This window comes from Molossus molossus, unplaced genomic scaffold (assembly GCF_014108415.1).
Source record: "Molossus molossus isolate mMolMol1 unplaced genomic scaffold, mMolMol1.p scaffold_m16_p_14, whole genome shotgun sequence".
Taxonomy (NCBI): domain Eukaryota; kingdom Metazoa; phylum Chordata; class Mammalia; order Chiroptera; family Molossidae; genus Molossus; species Molossus molossus.
Genome location: NW_023425349.1, coordinates 44,634,759 through 44,655,338, shown reverse-complemented (window position 1 = coordinate 44,655,338; position 20,580 = coordinate 44,634,759). Strand labels below are relative to the sequence as shown.

Sequence of the window (20,580 nt, the reverse complement as noted above, 5' to 3'; positions counted from 1 at the left end):
AAATCCAAAGCAATAGCACCGATGTGAAAGCTATTTCACATTATTTTAGATCATTCTTAATTTTTAAGTGTCAGAAATCAAGACAGAGTACATGAGATACAATGTCTCAAAATTCCCTGAAAACAGCTGAGCTTCCGAAACTGTCAATGAGAAAAAAGTAAAAGAAAAAGAAAGAAAAGCTTATGGTGGTTCTGGTTTCTAATTAAAATGGTTTTTACTCTAAAGGTAGATTTACTGATAAACACACCCACCATGTGTGCAGAGGCAGGTGTACATACACACTCACACACACACACACACACACACACAATTTTTTAATAATTTGTTTTTGTTGAATTAGTTCCCGTATCCCATTTTAGGCCCCACCTTAAAAATATTTTAATACACAGCGGATGCTTTCTAGACTGTTTCGCCTAGGATAATATTGCAGAGCTAACCAATTAATAAGAAAATCTACCTGTAAATTCAGTGATACCAGATGAATATGATTCCCCTGGCAGGATTCCAAAACAAATCCAGTGGGTAATTTACCTCTTGGCACAAGTTTCTGGCATTCGTGCATCAGTGAAGTGACTAGGTGTCCAGAGAAAGCAGGGCTGAGGGCGGGGGGTGGCATGGGGCGGGGTGCGGGGGCAGCAATACCTTACCTGTTACCTCTCTAAGCTCAGAAAATGAGAGGACAGCTTTGCCAGGAGGAGAGAGCAAACTGTGAAGAACTTCAGATCCCACAAGAACTTTACCAGCATCACTGATTATGATTCTAGCTTTTATAAAAGCGTTTTGAATTATTAGGGTGTTTCACATGTTCCCCATTATATTTTAGGAGAGCAGCAAAAGAGGATATAATTTAAAAGACCCAAGGCAAACATTTCACATCTGTGGCACAGATGGATAGATGTTCAAATAGACAGACGGTCGCACTGGTTTCTGGATTGTGTGTAACTTTGTGAAATTTCCCCTTTGCACGAGATTTTTAAAAGCCTTTCTTTGGATGTGGTGGGATGTGCTAGCCTTGAGGTAGACGGAATTAGTATTTCAATGGTCAAGTAACTTCTTCCCCTCTCAAGGCAGGCTCAGTGGGAGTGGGTGGGCAGATTTACTTCTGATAGTGATTAAGGAGAAAAAGCACTTTTTCCCCCATTATATTCTTTGTCGTTTTTCCAAAATCTTACAGTTCAGCTGTGATTATAGCAACTTGTACACTACCGTGAAGGTTGATTAATCAGAGAACTATTGGGATAAGGTAAAAAGCTCCAGCCTAGGATTTGGGTGGAGACCTTGTTGCTGTTGTGACATTAGCCAGAAGTCTGCTCTGAGTAAGGAGAGAGATGCACCACGTGACTGCACTGGCCAATAGGACGCGGAAGAGAGAGCCTAAGCTGAACATCTGCCAGAGAACGAGCAACCCTGAGCGACAGCTCAGGCCTGAACACGAGCCTCCTCCTCCCAGAGGCTCATGCGGAATCTGACTTTTCAAATGGGGTGAGCAAGTGGGACTGAAAGATATATTTAAACAGATGTTTAAAAAATTAGAAAATAAGAATATCTTAAAATACTTCAAGCCCTGAGAAACTTTTCTACAAAAAGTGACATCCATCGACTCTTTTCACTTAACTGGGCCTGCTCTCCTCGCACGAGTCCCGAACAGACCCCTCGAGAACGCCAGCCTCACGCGTTCGAGGACGAGAAGTTAGGCTGGAGAGTTCCAGCCACACAGATGTGACATCATCAAAGCTCTTTCTGGTGTTAAAAAATATGTCATCTTCTGTGATCCTGCCCCATGAATCCTAGACTTCAGTGCTTAGATGTAAAGTGGCATGTATATTCGACGTTTAAGATTTATACTTGGTAAGCTACCATCTCAACAGATAAAAATACCTATTGACAATGAGTGAAAACGTATAATTGCTTGATTTCCTAACGCGTCTTGTCTCTAATTACAAAACACAACAGTAAGCCACTTTTAGTATAAACAGAATCTACATTTTGGGCATGTTATCAACACAACCTGCATTCCTGATTCTCCACTAAACAAACAGCAGTGACGATTTCCACGTGGCCACAGGAGGAAGAGGAGGCCAGAAGGCAACCTCTGGAGAACGAGCCGCAGCCCTTTCTCGCCCCTCCCGACCCACCCCTACAGCTCTGGGTTTGATGCGGGGCTGGGCGCCTGAGGGACACCAAGCAAACAAGCACAGAATCTGACCTGAATTAAAAAACGTCCCCTGGAGACAGTGTTGAGACTGCCGTCACCTAATTTAACTGAGGCAGCCAGGCTGCTGAACAAAACAAACACCCTCAAAGTGACCACTTGGTTTCCCTTTCGGTAGAGATGAATCAGGCCGTACCATGGAGGAGTCTCAGAATCTCACCCCCATGATGGAAAGATGGATAGGAAGTCGAATACAAACTGAACAACTCTGAATGACATTGAGATACATGTATCAGTGGTTCTCAACCTTGGCTGCCTAATTGGAATCACCGGGGAAGCTTCTAAAAGTCAGGGCAAAGCTCAGGCTCCTTTCCAAGAATATTTAGCTCTGACCCTTGGGGGTGGCAGCAGAAAAGACCCCCTGGTGATTCCAAGGCGCAGCCAAGTCTACAAAGCAAGCCTGTTGCAGATGTCCTACTGCCTGATGGGCTCAGCATTCAGGAGAGGGGCTGACACTCGAGACACCACAGGGAACTGATGACAACGGCATCTGTTCTGCCAAATAGAGAACCTGCCAAACCTCAAACAGACCTGGGGAGACCTTCTGAGTCCACTCAACCCCAACATTCAGCCTGAGCTGGGCGGTTGGCTGGATGGTCCAAGCCGACCTCCTCAGCTGTGACTTGGGATCAGCAAAGGCGTCTAACCGAGTAAGATGATCTTCGGTGGGAGTGTCACGCCTCACACTTCTGGAAGCACCGAATCCCAAATGGGGTGCCTGGAGTGGATTGGCAGGCAGAGAATTGTTTGATTAGTAACTTTCCTTTTAAAAAATGCTGGTTTTGCTTTTGTGATGAGTCCCTGCAATTAAATGTGTAACTTATATGCAAATATGACGTGACCCCAGTGTAGTAAAGAGCTCCCCAAAGCAAAGGGTCCAGGGAGAAGCTGGGGTCTGCGGCCCAGACAGCCTATAAAAGACCTAATTCCTTTCTCTAGGGACCACCCAACACAGAACTAGAAGGCTTTTGAGAAGGCAGGCAGGCTGTCCTTTGCCCTTGGGACATTCTATGTCTAAATCATCCCAGAAGTTTCTGCAAAACTTGTAAGGGGATCAAAAGGATGTTCTTCTAGGACAGGCCTAGAATAAGAATTTTCCAAGTTGGAGACACTACAAACAGCCAGAACATGTTCTTCGGGCTGCACCAAAGTCATGACTTGTAAGCATGAGCATAAGTTAACGCACACTCAGGAGCCTTGTTGCTGGGCACAGGCCTTTGGACTGCGTATTCAAGAAGTCCCGAGTTCTAATGTGCTCACACCACACTTGAGAGACATTCGTAAAATCAAGGCTTATCAACAGAGTGAACAAATACATACGAATCATTTCCTTAAAAAGAAAAGCAGAAAAGGAAGAAGAAAATATTCTTCAAGGCTTTATCTATTTTTTTAAATCCTCACCCAAGGATATTTTTCCATGTATTTTCAGACAGGGTGCGAAGGAGAGAGAGAGAGGAATATGGACATGAGAGGGACACATCAAGTGGTTGCCTCCCGCACGACCCCTACCAGGGCCAGGGACCGGACCGCACCCGAGGTACGTACCCTTGACCGGAATTGAACCCATGACTCTTTGGTCTGCGGGACGACGCTCTAACCACTGAGCCAAACTGGCCAGGGCTCAAGGCCATATCTTAGTTAAAAAAATGTATATTGGTTAAAAAACGAATACTGAACTAAACTGATCATTTTTCTTTCATAAGCAGCCTATTCGTAATCGGTCAAGGTTTTCAACAGCCTAGCTGAGCAATCATCTTGCTAACATTTCAAAATTGTAAAAACCTCCAAAATCACTTTTTATTTCCTTATCCATACTTTAAAGAAAGTGTTCCCAGCTCTGAACAAAAATCAGATAATCAAACTAAAATTGCAGCAAAGAGGAACTGAGGGAAGTGATACACCACTGTGAAAAGAAGAGCCAGTGGAGGCTTCGTTTGTCCCTGTCTGTGCTAATTGATTGTTTCAAGGGATGCAACACTCTGTACAGAAGATAACAGTGCATACCACGCTTCTTTAATTACTTAACACTATCGGAACACTAATCCTTTTATCACGTTGTGACTTAAATGAGTATGGTTGTTACAGTTTCATGTTTAGAAACCAGTTTTAGTCCGCAGAGGCAATTATTCAGAAGGCAATAGAGAAGGAATGGATGCAGATGACCTAAACAAGTCACAGGAGAAAAGTGAGTCAGTGTTTGGTTTTCAAACTTGCCCCAATAATAACCTTATTTCTCCAGTGCCCCTTGATTTCCACAGCAGCACTCCTTTTGCTCGTGTTGTCTTACAGAGTGGACAAGCATGTGTGGGCTCCATTGCGTGGATGGAGAAATGCAGACCAGGCAGGTGCTTCGGTTCCCTTAGGACGAGGCCGGGAGCTGGGGCCACGGCTGTGTCTTACGCACCATGAGGTAAGCGTCGCTTTTACACTGCGCCCAGAGTTCACCAGCGAGTCCTACTCATTTGTTTCCGCTCCGCCCACGGCTGCGTTTACGCTGCAAAAGTAAAGCTGAGCAGCTGCCAGAGACACCGTGTAGCCTCCCAAAGCCAAAACGATTCCTCTCCGGCCCTTTACAGAAAAAGTTTGCTGACTCCTGCCTAAGACCCACGGGGGAGCCCTGAGCAGAGCCCAGATTTTTAGGAACCAATCCAATGTTCTTTCTACTTAATCTTTGCCTTCCTTTACAGCATTCAGCATGTGGTCCATCCCAGGCATATGTGTGAGGGTAAGAGGACGGTTAGGAAGCATGAAAGCAGCTACTCGAAGTGGAAAGAGAGAAGCGCCGAGAACGGAGCCAGACGCAGCAAGCGAGGAGGAGACAGGACGTACAACGGACTTGCTTCCTAGTTTCACAGGTCTGTGGAAGGAGAGGAATATGCTCCAGGACGGACCAAACCCCAAAGCTCACCCATACCTGATTCAGATGAGTTAAATGATGAGATTTGGGACCTTGTGAGTGGATGCTTAGATTAGCTGTGAGACAGAGTTGATGCTGGGATGGTTAAGACTTTGGGGACTATTGGAATGGGGGGCAATATTTTGCTTGTGGGATAGACATGAAGAAGGGGGCAGATTCTACTGAGTTGACCAGCATCCCTCTGAAATTCATGCACACCTCAACCTCAGAAAGTAACTATGTTTGGAAATGGGGTCTTTGTAGATGTAATCAAGGTACATCCAATGACTGGTGTCCTTATAAGAAGAAAATCTGGACACAGACAGAGAGGAGAATGGGGGACACAGAGACACACAGGGGAGAACTCTGTGTGAAGACAGCGGCAGAGACTGGAAGGGACAGCAAAGGTCACCAGCAATGACAGGAGCTAGGAGAGGGCAGGGAACAGTTTCCTTCAGAGCCTCCCCAGAACTAACCAACCTCGATGTCAGATTTCTAGACTGCAGAGCTGTTGCCACACGAATTTCTCTTCTAAGCCACCCAGTTCGAGGTACTTTGTTACAGCAGCTGTGGGAACTAACATAGTGGGCACATGGACATGGCCTGATGAAAAATAATTAAGATCAAGGGAAAAGGAGAAACCCCATAAAACCTTTTGGTTCGAAACGTAAACTCTCCAAGTAGCACTAGAGGGAAGACCTTGACAGAACTAAACAAAAACCCAGAGATCTGGATGACCAAATCTGATTGGGTTCTCCACACACGTTGCCAAGGTAAGCAGGGCTGGCTTACACTTGAGCAGTTTCCTCCCATTAGGTCTGTTTACAAACCCATCCCTAAAGTCCAAGCTTTCCCCGGTCGCCCTACTATGACGGAGAAACAAATGCATTTTAGAACAGAAAAAAAGAGATGAACTAAACCACAAGAATGTTCCTGACATACCTCTTTTAGTCCTACATGTTCACAGATGGCCTCATTTTTAAAATACTCCATACAGGGTGATTAAAAAAGAATGGCACAGCCCAGCTGGTGTGGCTCAGTGGACTGAGCGTCCTCCCATGGACTGAGCCGTCCTCCCATGGACTAAGCTGTCCCTGTTCGATGCCAGCTCAGGCCACATGCCCGGGTTGCGGGCTCGATCCCCAGCAGGGGGCGTGCAGGAGGCAGCTGATAGGTGTTTCTCTGGAAACATTGATGTTTCTATCTCTCTCCCTTTCCTTCTCTCTGAAAAAATCAATAAACACACACACACACACACACACACACGTATATCTATATAAGAGTGGCATAGTTTCAAAAAATAGAAAGCATGAGCTCAAAACCAATGTGTAGAAGAACCATCAGAGTCACCTCTAGAATCTCCCAGTGGCTGTTTGCACCTGGTGCCTTACTTGGCATCAGATATGTTAAAGGCTATTCCCCCCCGAACACACACACTGTTCAGTATAACACTTTTGAAAGTTGAAGCTATAGGCTAAACACATTCCTTCATTTCTTCAAGACCGCAAGGAAATGGTAGTAGACACAAATTTGCAGACAAGATGTAAAAGTAATCTAAAATTCGGTGCCTGCTGTGTTTTGCTATGTAACCCAGTCACTGAGAAATAAAAAATTTTGATTGATTGCTTTGAAAATCTTGGTATATTATATATCTATATCTATCTATCTATATCTATCTATCTATCTATACATACATACACACAATATCCGCAAATACTAGGTGCTGCCCGTTCATGATAAAGTTGTCCTTGGGGTCTACAGTAAAGCCATGCAGTTAATAGATCCATGAGACGCTCATCTTACACAGAATTTTTCTCTTTATCATGTCATGTTGTATTTGGTATAATTTTAAATAAATTATATTGCTAATCCAGATTCCTAATGAACTCAGACATAGCATTTTCCAATAGATTTGCATTCCAATATACCACATGAAATGTTATTTGTCTCCTCCTCCCGCCACCCCGCCTCATTATTTCCTGTGGTCTTCCACAGATTTGTATTTTAAATGACCACTGGTGATAGGAAAGCCAGTGTGGGCTGGATACCATTGCTTTATCAGAGTCAGCCACTACTTGGATATAAGCACCACTCTCATATGCTATCACTTACCATCCAAGAAGGGCTAGTTCCCAAATAAACAAACAGAACCCACTGCTTTCTCTGAGTAGTCTGTGGCGCATTTGTGAAAATATTTCCGAAGACTGGAAATTCTGAAAAGTTAGCTCTTATAAACCCAAGGTCTCTGTTGCTCCACTGAAAAACTAACTGGGTATTTTAGCTGGAAGAGAAAATGGGTATGTCTTGCTTTTCTCTGCCTGAAATCAGCAAACTAAATAACTGCCCACAGTCCTAAATCCCTGCCCACCACCTCTGTGCTAGAACGCCTGCATACGCAAGAGCGCAGGGCAGACTACATCCGCCACGCTTCTCTGGAGTTGGAGCGCAAGAGCTGCTTCTGCCTCTGACCAAAGCGCTCGGTGAATCTTTTTGCTCAGAAACATCTGCTCACCAGAGTCGGAAAGCGTGTGCTCGCAAACAGGGCCAAGGCCCCTGCTGCGCTTTACCTTATTCTGCTCACAGGTGTACTGGATCCTCAGGTTGTCCATGGCTCTGATCATGGCTTGCATGGCGGTGAATATGTTTTGGTAAACCAGCTTCGTGAACCCCTTTCTGTCTTCATCGCTGTAACCGGACCCATGGATAATTCGCATTTGCTTGATAAAGGTGCTTTTGCCACTTTCACCGGTTCCTAATGAGAGAAAACAAGTGAGAAACACAGTCAGCAGTCTTCCAAAGGAACACACAGAGAGAGAGGCCCTCCTGGCAGAGGTGGTCCACATCACGATGAACAGGTAACGGGGTGAACTTGGAAAAGGCCCGTCAAATGCTGGGCAGAGCGGTCTCTGTCCGGGAGACTGCGCTTTAGAAGGTCTGAAATCAATGATCTATCATCAATCAGCCTCTCTCTCTCTCTCTCTCTCTCTCTCTCTCTCTCACACACACACACAAATTAATTAAGGACACATGAGTGTCTGTGTCACTTGGAGCAATCATAAGCATCAGCTCTTGGGACTAACACTGTTGAGGCCCCAGGGAACTGCTCCCCTATCTCTCGTGCCCTAAGTCCTCAGAACAACTGGCAACTGTGTCTGAAAGCCCCAGGCACCCAAGGATTCCCCTCTGCTGATCCGGCAGGGGCAGTAACGAGCCCCGTCAGAGTGCAGGGAGGGTGTGAGCAGCAGGAACACCAGGGCAAGAGAAAAGGCTAATTAACTTGTCAATTCCATCCCTTCAGACACATGAATACAGTTGATCCTTGCACGATGAAGCACCAGCCCTATTGTACCAAGTGTCTACATTCTTGCTCCTCCTCGTATTCCAAGTTGTAGTTCAGATGTCCTCTAATCTCTGCACCTGGCAGTCTAGGAACAGTTGAGAGTATCAGATCATTTCTACTGCCCTTCATTTGTACAGATGTCCAGACAGAACATGGGGATACATGATGCCGGGACTGTCCATCAATATTAGATTGAGATATTGCTTGAACAGACAGTAAAAGTTGTTATCTAGGTGATAAAGATTTATATGGTGGGATTATTCCAATAAATATTCTAATATTTTCTGTGATAATTTATTGTATGAAATCCCATTGTCATGTTTGGAACATGGTATGTTAAATGTATGTGGTTCATTTTCAAATCTAAGTACTGCATTTCAAACTTTGTTAACAATGCAGGTTGACATGCCTTCAGGAGGGCATCATTTCATATCAAAATGATGAGAACCTATCTCAGAACTAAAATAACTCAAGAGCAGTTATATACTTCGAATGTTGGGGTTGTATGGCATGCAAATTATGTTTCAATAAAGCTGTTGCAAAGTAAGGAAAGTTGCCTATTTCTGTCAAAAGAATACAAAACTCTTCACTAGAACAACAAAATTAGTGATTTTTTTAAATAAAGAAGACAAACATTATGGAATAGGAAATAATTTATTAATTATAAAATCTTTATTACTCAAACATCTCATTGACTCAACAGAACACCCAGACAATGCATTTATAATTACATTAAATTCTTTGATACTTCCTTAATTCTTAGTCATAAAAACAACCCATAGTTGTACATATCCTTTCCAACATTTTAAGTATAGAGGCATGTTTGTCAGGGTGGGGAAAAAAGAACATGTTGATAACTGTTTGTTAGCTTGATTATAACCTATAACTACAAGACCTATGGGACATGGGTCACCATTTGTACTGAAATCAGGGCCCTGAGAAACACTTAAGGGACTTCTTTTCAGTTATATGGATAATTGATAGAACTCCCAGTATGTGATATTTCCTTGTAAGAAAAAGTGTCCCTTCAGATGGATATTTTTCAAAACACAAACCCGCTTTTCTGTCTGTCTCTTTATCCTCAGCTTAAAACCCTCAAATGAGTTCCCGCTCTGCTCAGAAAGAGACAACTTAGTATGGCCAGCAGGCTGTGTGTCTGGCCCCTCCGTTCTCACCAGCCACTTCTCACCACACCTGCTCCTGCCCTCTGCACTCCAGCGACCCTTTCAGACCCTTCCTCCTTGCAACCTTGGCACATGACCTGCACATTCTTAGCAAGGTCTCCCTTCATCCTCCTCACCTTTGCTCTTGGCCTGGCCTCCCTCTCCGGGTCAAGTCTTTGTATTCTAGGTTCTCATGGTACCATGAACCGCTCTTTGTAGCACCTGTTCCTGTACTTTTGTCCATTAACGTCACTCTTCTTTTGACATGTGTCTCCCCTATGCGCCTGTAAGTTCCATAAGGAGTGACGGGGACACATTTGTTTTCACTCACAGTCTCTCCTCATACCAGGAATTGTGTCTAATGCTTGGCGCATGCTCAATAAGCTTTAAAACAATTGTGGTAAAATAGACAAAAATTCACCATGTTAACCATTTTTCAGTGTCCAGTTCAGTAGTACTGAGTACACTCACACTATTGTGCAATCTCCAGAACTCGACATCCGAGAGAACTGAAACTCCATTCCCATGAAACAACCCCCCAACATACACCGGCAACCACCACTCAGCTTCTTCTCTCTGGAAACTAGTTGCCTTGTAGACGTGGAATCACACAGTATTTCTTTCTGTGACTGGCTTACTTAACTTAGCATAAGGTCTTCAAGCTTCATCCACACTGTAGCATATGTCCGAATTTGCCTCCTTTTTAAAGCTTGAATAATATTCCAGTATTTTTGAATGCAGAGTAGTAATAAAGAATGCATCCAGTCTCAACTACGGCACTGTCCATAACCTGGGAAAACACAGTGGGTCATCCTCTATCAACCAGCCAGGGTGCTACGTGGGTACACTGACTTCAACCACAGCAGGAGCAACCACAAAAAGTGGCCACGCAGGAGCCTTTTCCTGATTCTCTGTGACCCTTTCTGGGTGACTCTCTCAGTCCCAATAATCTTAACTGAAAGAGTCATCACTACGTCCCAGGTACTCTGTATAAATTATGTCCTTTAATCCTCGCGGCCACCCTATACCATAGGTCCTATTATCATCATCTTTCTTTTACAGAGAAGAAACCTGGGACGAAGTGACCTCTGCTAGTCACACAGCTTGCAAGATAAAGAATGAGGATTTCCAGATAATCAGATTCTAATGACAAACCGTTTCGTCAAAGAAGAAAGTCAGGGTCATGACCGAAAGGACACAGTTACACTCTTCTAAGGAGGACACATCAGAAGTGCACGGCCACATACTGAACCCTGCACCCCGGCAGACCCAGCATCCGGTAGGCGCGTGCTGGGGCACGAGGAAGGGCCTGCAGACAGGTGTGCATCCCCAGAAGCCGTCTCACTGTGACCTCACTTCCACGGCAGGAAAGGTGGGTGCCGTCTTCCCACGTCAGAGATGAGGCACTGCTGGGAGTCAGCGAGCAAGGAAGGTCGGCGCACACGCAGAGCTGGGGCTAGCAGCCAGGCCATCAACACCTCGGCCTTTAAGGTTCTGCACAAATGTCACCTCCCCTGAAGGAATTTCTTCCCCTCCAATAGCCAAGAGCCAGGCCTGCCCCCTTTGAGCTCTCAAGGTGCCTGCGGACACCCCACGGAACACAGTCCCTCAGCGCTTGTTTGCAGGTAAGTCTCTCACTGCACACTTAGCCCAGTAAGGGTGAGGCTTGGAATCCACTCATCCGGGTACCACGAACACTGTGCCTGCTACATAACCAGCTCTCAAAGAATGGGTACATGAAGGTGGGGCTGGAACAAACATGAGAATTCACAGTTTCCCTCCGGAGGTCTTACTTACATCATGGACAACTGCAGAAAAATGTGATATAAACTGTCTCAAGATGACTGTGACGAGAACAGGTGCCCTTGAAGCCACAATTTTAATGATGACTCTTGGCTGCCCAAACCCCAGATGATAACGTGAGGACCTGCGGGAAGACCCTATACTGTCAGAGCTTGGTCCAAAGTCCCTGACAAGATTGGTCCCTGCATCTCCTCCCATCTCTGATCTTCCACCCCAGCAAGGTTGACCTCTGGTCCAGTGCTACCTTAGTCCAAGCAAATGTAACACTTACTTTTACATTCTACACACCACAAAGCTGGCATGAATGGAGAGATGATGTAACTATCACAAGGAAAACTATGATTTTGGCTCGAACATAAAAAAAAAAATTGCTCAAGACCCAGCCCGAACACAAAGGTAGGGGATCCTTTTAGTTATAAAGGTCATTCACTTACAAGAGGTTAAAGCCAACCCCACAACCTGCCCCAAACCTAGGCACATTTCTAAAAAGTTACTGATTTTTACTTTTGGACATGGAATATTTCAAAACAAAAATGTTTTTAAAGATTAATAAAAATAATATGTAAATTTTTTTTTAATCCTCACCCGAGGACATTTTTCCACTTTTTGTTCAGATAGAGTGGGAGGGAGGGAAGGAGGAAAGGAAGGGAGGGAGAGAGAGAGAGAGAGAGAAACATCGATGTGAAAGGGACACATCAAGTGGTTGCCACCCGCACGACCAACTGGGGCTGGGGACAAACTGCAACTGAGGTACACACCCTTAACAGGACTGAACCCAGGTCTCTCTGGACCGCAGGCCGACGCTCTAACCACTGCGCCAAACTGACCAGGGCAATATGTAGAGGTATTTGATTAATACCAATATTTTTAAATATTCTTTACTTCTGTACTGTGGTTATTTGAAGAATAAAGTAAATGTGAAGCAGAAAAGGACAGGTTAAAGGCAAAGAGCATGAAAGACACATGTCACAGGGGGCTGAGGTCCAGAGAGCAGAGACTCGGTGGGGAGGGGTTCTCTTGCTCTTGTTTAAACCTCAACACAACCCAGTTAGCGTCTTCTTTTTCCAGAAGGAAAACTGAAAATCAGAAGGATCAAATAGTATATTTAATCTTTGTCTATCGCTTCTTGGCCTTCTGGCTAAGATCAAGTGTAGTATCTGTTCTTACCAGTTAAATCTTTGTCCAAGGTCAAAGTTTAAGTCCAAGGCCACCCAGCTGAGAAGTGTTGGGTCTTTAGTCTAAATCCAGGTCTATGTTGGTATGTGCACTTCCCATGATAATGCCATGTGCTAGTTTTACATTGAGTGTTTCCCCAAATAAATGGCCACGTCACACTGTCCTACAGCCTTCAGCACAGTCTTCATCTGGTACTGAGATTCTAACACTTGGGACTTTATCTTTAACCCTTCAGAGCTCTGTTCTAAATGAAATGGTTCCAGCAGCAGATGGGGTCACGTGGGCAGAAGGGGCGTGAGACAAAGGTCTCTCTGCAATGACAGCTGTGGCCAGGACCACGGGGACCAGTAGACTCAAGCTGAGGATCTCAGTTGAGTCTCCTTACTGGTTCTAAACAGAAACTCAACACTTGGACCTTGAGTATAACCATTTATTCTGTACAAGTAAAAGAAAAATGAAAGAATATGACTTTTAGAATGAACATTATTGGTGATGGGAGGATTAGGTGACTTAGCTTTTACATCCCACCTAACTACGCAATAGAATGTGCGATTTGAGTCGGTAGCATGGGTCCACTCTACTGATTCTTTTCCTTTTGTGGGGACCTTCTCACTCACAAATGCAAAAGCTGGTGGGGGCTCCTCCACAGCCTGAACTGTAGAGGGGGAAGCAAGGTGAGCCCTCAACCTGGGAACAGCATTTGATTGGAAGGCAAATTCTGCTGGCAGGTTACTGAGGGACTCATTAAGAGGCCAGAAGGGAGGGGAGGGGAGAGGCAGGGGGAGGACTGCAGCCCAGGAGGACTTTTTCTCCTGGACCCAATGCTGTTAAATATAGATGAGGAAAGGAATATAATTACAATTGTGTTTCTAGATTCTATTGCAAATACAAATTACTTTTTGCTTCATGGTTTTCATACTTGGGGGGAAAAAAACACAATGGTTACAAGTACTTTTAAGCTTTCATTAAGAGCCTGCTCCATGCCCTGGCTGGTTTGGCTCAGCAGTTGGAGCGTCGGCCTGCGGTCCAGAGAGACCGGGGTTCGGTTCCCGCTGGGGGCGCATGCCTCGGTTGCAGTTTGTCCCTGGCCCTGGTTGGGTTGTGTGGGTGGCAGCCACTCGATGTGTCCCTTTCACATCGATGTTTCTCTCTCGCTCTCTCCTTCCCACTCTGTCTGAACAAAAAAATGGAAAAATGTTCTCGAGTGAGGATAAAAAAAAAGAGAGAGAGAGAGCCTGTTCCATTTGATGTTCTTGCTGAGCATTATCCTACCCCAACTGTCCTTTGTAAGAAAATCAGCAGGTGAGTTCTGATTCAGGCACTTGGACCTCCTGGCTGGCGTCCAATCTGCTTCTCAAGTAAGGGTCAGACACTCTGCCGGGATCCTCTGCCTCTTCCAGCCCCATAAACATGACTTCTTTACTTTTCCAGAGTAGACACTCAATAAGTAGTTCAAGTGAACACTCATAGCTTGCTACTCTGGTGTGGTTCACATATATTGACAGTGTGTCCTACTTTAACTTAAAGCTCACCTCCACCAGCTTCCTGCTGTCTGTGGGTGATGGTGTGCACCTTTGCCCTGGCAGGTCTGGGGGCTTCCCTGTAAGACACTTGCTCCTGGCTTCAGTGTTTCTCAAAACTCCATTATTTGTGTACCTACTTTGTGATTTTTATCATATTCATATACCACCTGTATGGTTATTTAATATTTTTGCATTCTTTAAATAAGCTTTTCATGAAAGGAAACATAAATGTCATAAATGAAAAAAAAACAGTATTATTTGCCATGATTAATCAAATTATATATATTATAATAAAGTAAATAAGACTTCCATGATATTCCAACAAAAAAAACATCTATCACCAGTGATCGGGGTACCATATTTTGGAAAACAATACACACAAATTAGTGTCCTCTTCACATGAAATTTTACCTTCTATATTCCACCCCTGAAGGAACTTTCTCCCTTCCTGTCTAGAGGCTTCTTGAATCTACTGTGACCTAACCCAGTAAAAACTGAGGGTTGACACTCATGTAATTGAAAAACGGCCAACAAAACGTCTTTGCACTAAAATTCTGAACTCTTTCTGATATTGGAGAAAGTAATATGAAGTTCAAATTTAAGCTTAATTTTAAATACATAGAAAGGTTCATGAAGAAGAAAAAAAGTTCCTTTTTAGGAGCCAGGAGGGAACAGAGGCCAAAGCAAATAAAATCCTTTCCAAGTGATAGACCAAGGACACCTATAAAGAAAGCCAACTGTTCTAATGTGTATGCACAATCTTGAGTCAAGACTGCCTCCCTGAGAGCCAAGGCCAGGAGCTGATCAGGCTCCTGAGATGGCAGGGTCATCTCCAACAGTTGGTGATGTTTTCCAAAACCACCTGTGAGAGGTCATTGTTTTTTGAGCTCGGTGTTACAGAATATAAATAGAACAAATGAACAAAACTGAGAACACAATTCAGGACATTGGTCGTCTGGTCTAAATGATCTGTGAGACCAGTGGGCTGAGAAGAGAGCCTGGACACACTGATGTGACCTATCACTTGGCTCTGTGCAAGACAGCAAAGCTAATTTGTCCTCTAAATTAATTTGAGCTACTCACCTATTCAATCAAATTTCTGTGATATAAATGTGGTATTCTTTTAAAATTCAATACAAATGTTTAGCTGAGTACTATCAGCTTTCTATCAGCAAGCAGTTGTCATTAACTGATATGTAGCTCTTGTATATAGTCACATGATCAGGAGATCTTCATTACTTGCCAAACATTACAACTGAGTCTTCTATAAAGAGTTACACAACTTTGCTCATTGTATGTCAATAGCTTATCTGAATGAGGGTCTAGAAAAGTAGCAAAATATACAGAGTCTTAAGAATCAAGTGCTTTGTAGTGACAAAACTTTATTTTGGAAAATGTTTTAGATATCAATTACCTTTACCTTAAAATAGTAAGCTGCACAAAGGATAGGAGAAAATGCTCCAAATTAAGTTCTATGGCTTGTGGTTAAAATATTACTGATTTCATTAGATGTACAACTCATTTTACTTATAAGGAAGGTCATGAGATCACTTTCTGATCTCTGACTCTGACTTATACTTGTTTTACTTTCCAAGAAGACAAATAGTAATCATTTCATAAATGGTTTGAGAATCTTCCACAGTTCATTTCTCTTCCTAAAAATGAGTATTCTGTCCATTCTTACAGATATGCGCACCAAGAAATTATACTGGGGCACTGGCAAGACTTTGGCTTCTCAAACTTTGAAAGAATATAAGGAGTGATATAACAAGAATGAGTTTAAAGTCGGACTTGTTCTCATTCTAGTTATGATTGTCCAACAGCTTGATTTTGCTCATGTTGAAAAAGACAGAGGAGAAAGACTAATAAACAGATAAATTTTTATTGAGGGAAAAGAAAGAATCTCTAAAAAGAGACAATGGACCTAAAATCCATAACCGTCAATAGGCACAGGCAAGGAGACAAGGGATCATTGGAAGCACTGAAGCACTTTGCTGAAACACCAGCAAGTACAGCGTACCTGGCCCACTCTTCTATCTGTCCTTCCCCACCCCCCAAAGATAAATTGAAATGCAAATAAATGTTAGTTAAAGAAAAGTAGCTCCTAGTGCAACTAAATGGAGGGCCAGGTTAAGAGTGAAAGCATGGGATTCCCAGCCACAGAGCTTTGAAAACACAATGCACTGTCATCCATCCACCTTGGAAAGTTAAAAAACCATTCTTCTGAACTTCTTTTCATAATTCTGAATATGAAATGAATTTTATTCAGATTCAAGTAGCTATACATTGTAATCAAATTATGTGACTCTACCCTTGAAAGGTCCATTTTAGGTAATAGCAAGATATTGGCAAGGGTACATTAGCCACTTAAAATTCAGGCCATGTGATTTTTGTTTTCTTTTCTCTACCTCAGTAGGCCTTCTGACTCCCAGATGAGCTCATCACACACCTCCAGCATCACTTTCCCCATGAATCCTCCTGAATTCCGAGGTGGAAGACTCATTCTCTTCTTCCTGTTACTACTATATCTTTACATTCCATGAACATTACATTTTGTCGTGGTGTTTATGTTTACATGTCTCCTCACTAGTCTGTGATTTCCCTCAGATCAGGAACACTTCTTCACCTTGAGCTCCAGCACCGTGGGCAACACGTGCCACAGAGCAGGTGCTCAGTGAATGTCTGAACATTGGAAGGTTGACGGGTGCCCCTTTCCTTAGCACTCCTCATCTAATCACCATGCAGCCTTGGAATCCGTCCTATCATTTCATTCAGGGTGAGGCTTTCCCAAAGTAAATGAAATTTATTCACCCCCTTTAATTCTCCTCTCAATGCCCAAATCAACCCTTGAGTTCTCATCTAACGGTCTTCATTATGGCTTCTTCCACTGAAAGAAATACATTTCTTTTCTATTGCACAACTCTCAATCACTAAGCTCACGGTCCAATGCAGGATGTTCTTAGTCATCCCAATCATTATTTATTGAGCATATGGTGAGTGCCTAGGTTGGGCACTAGTTCTAGGGCATGCATCTTCACCCAAGCGGTTTCCTTTCCTCCAGGCCAAGATCCCTTTGAACCTCAGTCTCCCCAGAAACATGAGCTCCAGAATGACTTAGACCAAAATATTTGAGTAAGAATTTTTCATGTCTCTTACAAATATCCAAGAGTTTCTTAAATATATATGTTTAATTTCTAAGAAACAACCGAATGGTTCATGACTAAGAATCATGTCCAACCCCACTCATCAAGTTCGAGCGCTCTCTCTCTCTCAACCCTTGGTTTGTAGCTGGACTCCTCTCCACAGGGTGAATTAAAATGACTAGTCTGACCACACCTTCAGTTGCTTAGGATCAGCCCTAGTTATACCTGTTGTCTTCAGGTAATTATTAATAGTACCTTTTTTTTTTTATTCACAAAGGGTTCTGGTTTGGCTAATAAAGTATATGGTCGCCCTCAGTATAACTGCCTAATTGGGGTTGGGAGAGACTTTACAGCCTCCTCTGACCTTACAATTCTAATTTACTGCTTAAACATACAGCCCAAGATAAGAAAATCCATCACCTCAAACTTCACAAGAAACCCAGCTTTTCAGTGAGACAATTATGGGAGTTGCTAACATGTTTCTTATATTGGGAGGATGTACTTTTGACCTTGCTATAAAACCAACTGAACAACAGAACCCAACTAGCTGCCTGGTTACTGGCAGTGGGAAAATGTATTCAAAAGTGATCGTTTCAACTAAAAGAAATCTGTATATGAAATAGCTATTTTCTCTCTTAATTATATATCCAGTGACCTACTTATGGGAAAAAATTTTGTTTCCACCAAAAGCCAATCTGATGTCTCTTCTAAGGCTATAATTAAACACATAAAAGAAATTCTGTTGTTTTAAGAAGAAGAAAAAAAAGAAACAAGCTCTCTCTCTTTTGATGTAATAAGGTATGTCAACTGTTACTGAAAAGTAAAAAGATTTTGTAAACAAAATAAAGTTGCTTTTTAAGGAGTGAATGCGGAGGAGCAACGAAGTTTCTGCAGCAGGACGGCAACATCAGTTTAATTTCATCAGCAACAACCCCAGACGTTTGAACTCAAGGATCCCATTTCCACTTCATTTGGTCAGTACATTGTTCAACATTTTTATTTTTAATCGGAATTTGATGATTCACTAATTCCACACACATTCTCCCAATTCTTTCCCTAGTCCCTATTGTCTTATACAAGGTCTAGTCACACACTTAGGTATCTGCTGAATCTGCTGAAGCCTTGGAACATGACCTTGTCAGCCCTGAACTCCATGATCTCTAGAACCCCATGGCTTTGTAGCCAGCCCTCTCCCCCCAGCTGGGACCATCGCTTTACTCCATTTCACCCCAAATTCCTGTACCCGACTATTCTAAGCCAACCCTTTTCCCTCATTAATTAGTTATTTTGTAATTAGCCCCAGTTCAGCTTTTGTCTCCCCTGTAACTAAGTTCAAAATAGCTTTGTACTTTTTTTTTTTTTTAATCTTCATCCGAGGACATTTTTTGCATTTATCTTCAGATACAGCAGAAGGGAGAGAGGGAGGAAATGAGAGAGAGAAACATCGATGTGAGAGAAACACATTGATTGGTTGCCATCCACACAACCCCAACTGGGGCCGAGGACAAACTACAACCAAGGTACATGCCCTTAGCAGAAACTGAACCCGGGACTCCCTAGTCCTTGGGCCAATGCTCTAACCTCTGAGCCAAACTGGCCAGGGCTTGTTTTTTTTTTTTTTTTATCCTCACCCGAGGACATTTTTTGATTTTTTGTTCAGATAGAGTGGGAGGGGGAGAGAGAGAGAGAAACATCGATGTGAAAGGGATACATCGAGTGGCTGCCACCTGCACGACCCAATCAGGGCCGGAGACAAACTGCTACTGCGGTACATGCCCTTAGTGGGAACCAAACCCGGATCTCTCGGGACCATAAGTCCACGCTCTAACCGCTGAGCCAAACCAGCCAGGGCAAGGGCTTGTTTTTTTAATTTTTTTTTCCTTTATTGATTTTAGAGCGAGAGGAAAGGAGAGGGAGAGAGATAGAAATATCAATGAAAAAGTACATTGATTGGCTGCCTCCTGCATGCCCCCCACTGGGGATCCAGCCCACAACCTGGGCATGTGCCCTGACCGGAATCAAACCGGTGACCTCTTGGTGCATGGCTTGACACTCAACCACTGAGCCACATCAGCCAGACAGAAATAGCTTTGTATCTTGTATCCTCTCACAACACCCAGCCTAACAATCTGCACAGAACAGACATCCACATGTGTGCCGGTTGAGAACAGCTGGGCCAGTGAGACAGCATCCTGCAGTGATTCCCATCTTCCAGGGCTGGACACAGTGCCACCCTCAGAGGTGGACAAAGGAGCTTCAGACCCATTCTGGCCTTGTTCATCTTTCTCCACCCAATGGGGGAGTAAAGCCACAGGGCCAGAGGACATGCCCACTGTAGTGCTAGTCCTCTCCCCAGCTTCAAGACATGCCCCAGGCACGCGAGGGCCTGAAATTTCACTGCCCAGTGGCCCCAAGTCTACTTTTAGGGCCTCTCTGGGGCCTTCCCCAATTCATCCTCATGAGGGTGAATATTCCATCAGTGTGCACATCCCTCAGCCTGAGGCGCAGCCGAGACATGGATGTTGGAGAGGGGTGTGGCCAGAGCGTGGGCATGCTGGCCTGAGTGGTGACAAGGGGGACACCAGCTTCTGTTTGTGTTCCTGCTGTGCCCTGGCTTGGTTAGCGCCTCCCTCGCTCAATGCCCCTGCAGGGTTAAAGAGATCAATCGCGATAACAAAATCTTCTTATTTCTCACTTTCACCCAGGACCTACCTTTCTAGCCTGCATCTGTTTTGGCACAGATCCGCCCAGTAGAGAAACATCGGACTTAAACTGTTTGCTGAAAGGATGACAAACTAAAACCGAGACTTGTTTTCACCCAGGGTCTTTAAGAACTGAAGGAAACTTGGAAAGCACATACGAATGGTACATGGTATTGGCCAGACATGCAGAGATGCTTCTAAGTTAGCCAGTGTTCCTGGACCTGGAAACTGGGAGTGATGTCATGTGATCACATTAAATCTAAACCTACCCCGAAATCACCATCCTCACAGTGCTCGTGTAGGTTCCAAACACATGCCTTATAAAATGGATTTAAGTGAGGCACCACAGTGAGAAGTCCATTTGATACTAGAACTTAGAAATGCATTTAAAATACCTTCAAAGGAGCCATTAAATCACACTTTATATATTCCCCTATAATCCAGCTATTATCTACACTTTGAAAAGCCAACTGGAATCGAATCGGAGGTGGAAATGAGACGCCTCGGCAGGACTTTGCCGCCGTCTGATTGTCCAGGGGGGAGACAGATTGGTTACAGGCTACCGTGTGCTTATTTAAACGGCCACTTCCGTATTCGCTCTCATACACGGGAAATTAGTCAC

The 20,580-nt window shown here is 43.9% G+C and overlaps 1 protein-coding gene and 1 pseudogene across 1 annotated transcript in view; one reads left to right on the top strand and one right to left on the bottom strand.

Annotated features, from left to right (window-relative positions):
- GNA14 (G protein subunit alpha 14) overlaps positions 1-20,580 on the bottom strand; it is a 157,522-nt gene that overhangs the window by 64,220 nt on the left and 72,722 nt on the right. The window contains exon 2 of the mRNA XM_036261141.1: positions 7,676-7,860. Coding sequence (XP_036117034.1) covers positions 7,676-7,860 — 185 coding nt within the window. The remainder of the gene's footprint in view (positions 1-7,675; positions 7,861-20,580) is intronic.
- On the top strand, positions 12,533-12,630 carry LOC118630388 (annotated as a pseudogene).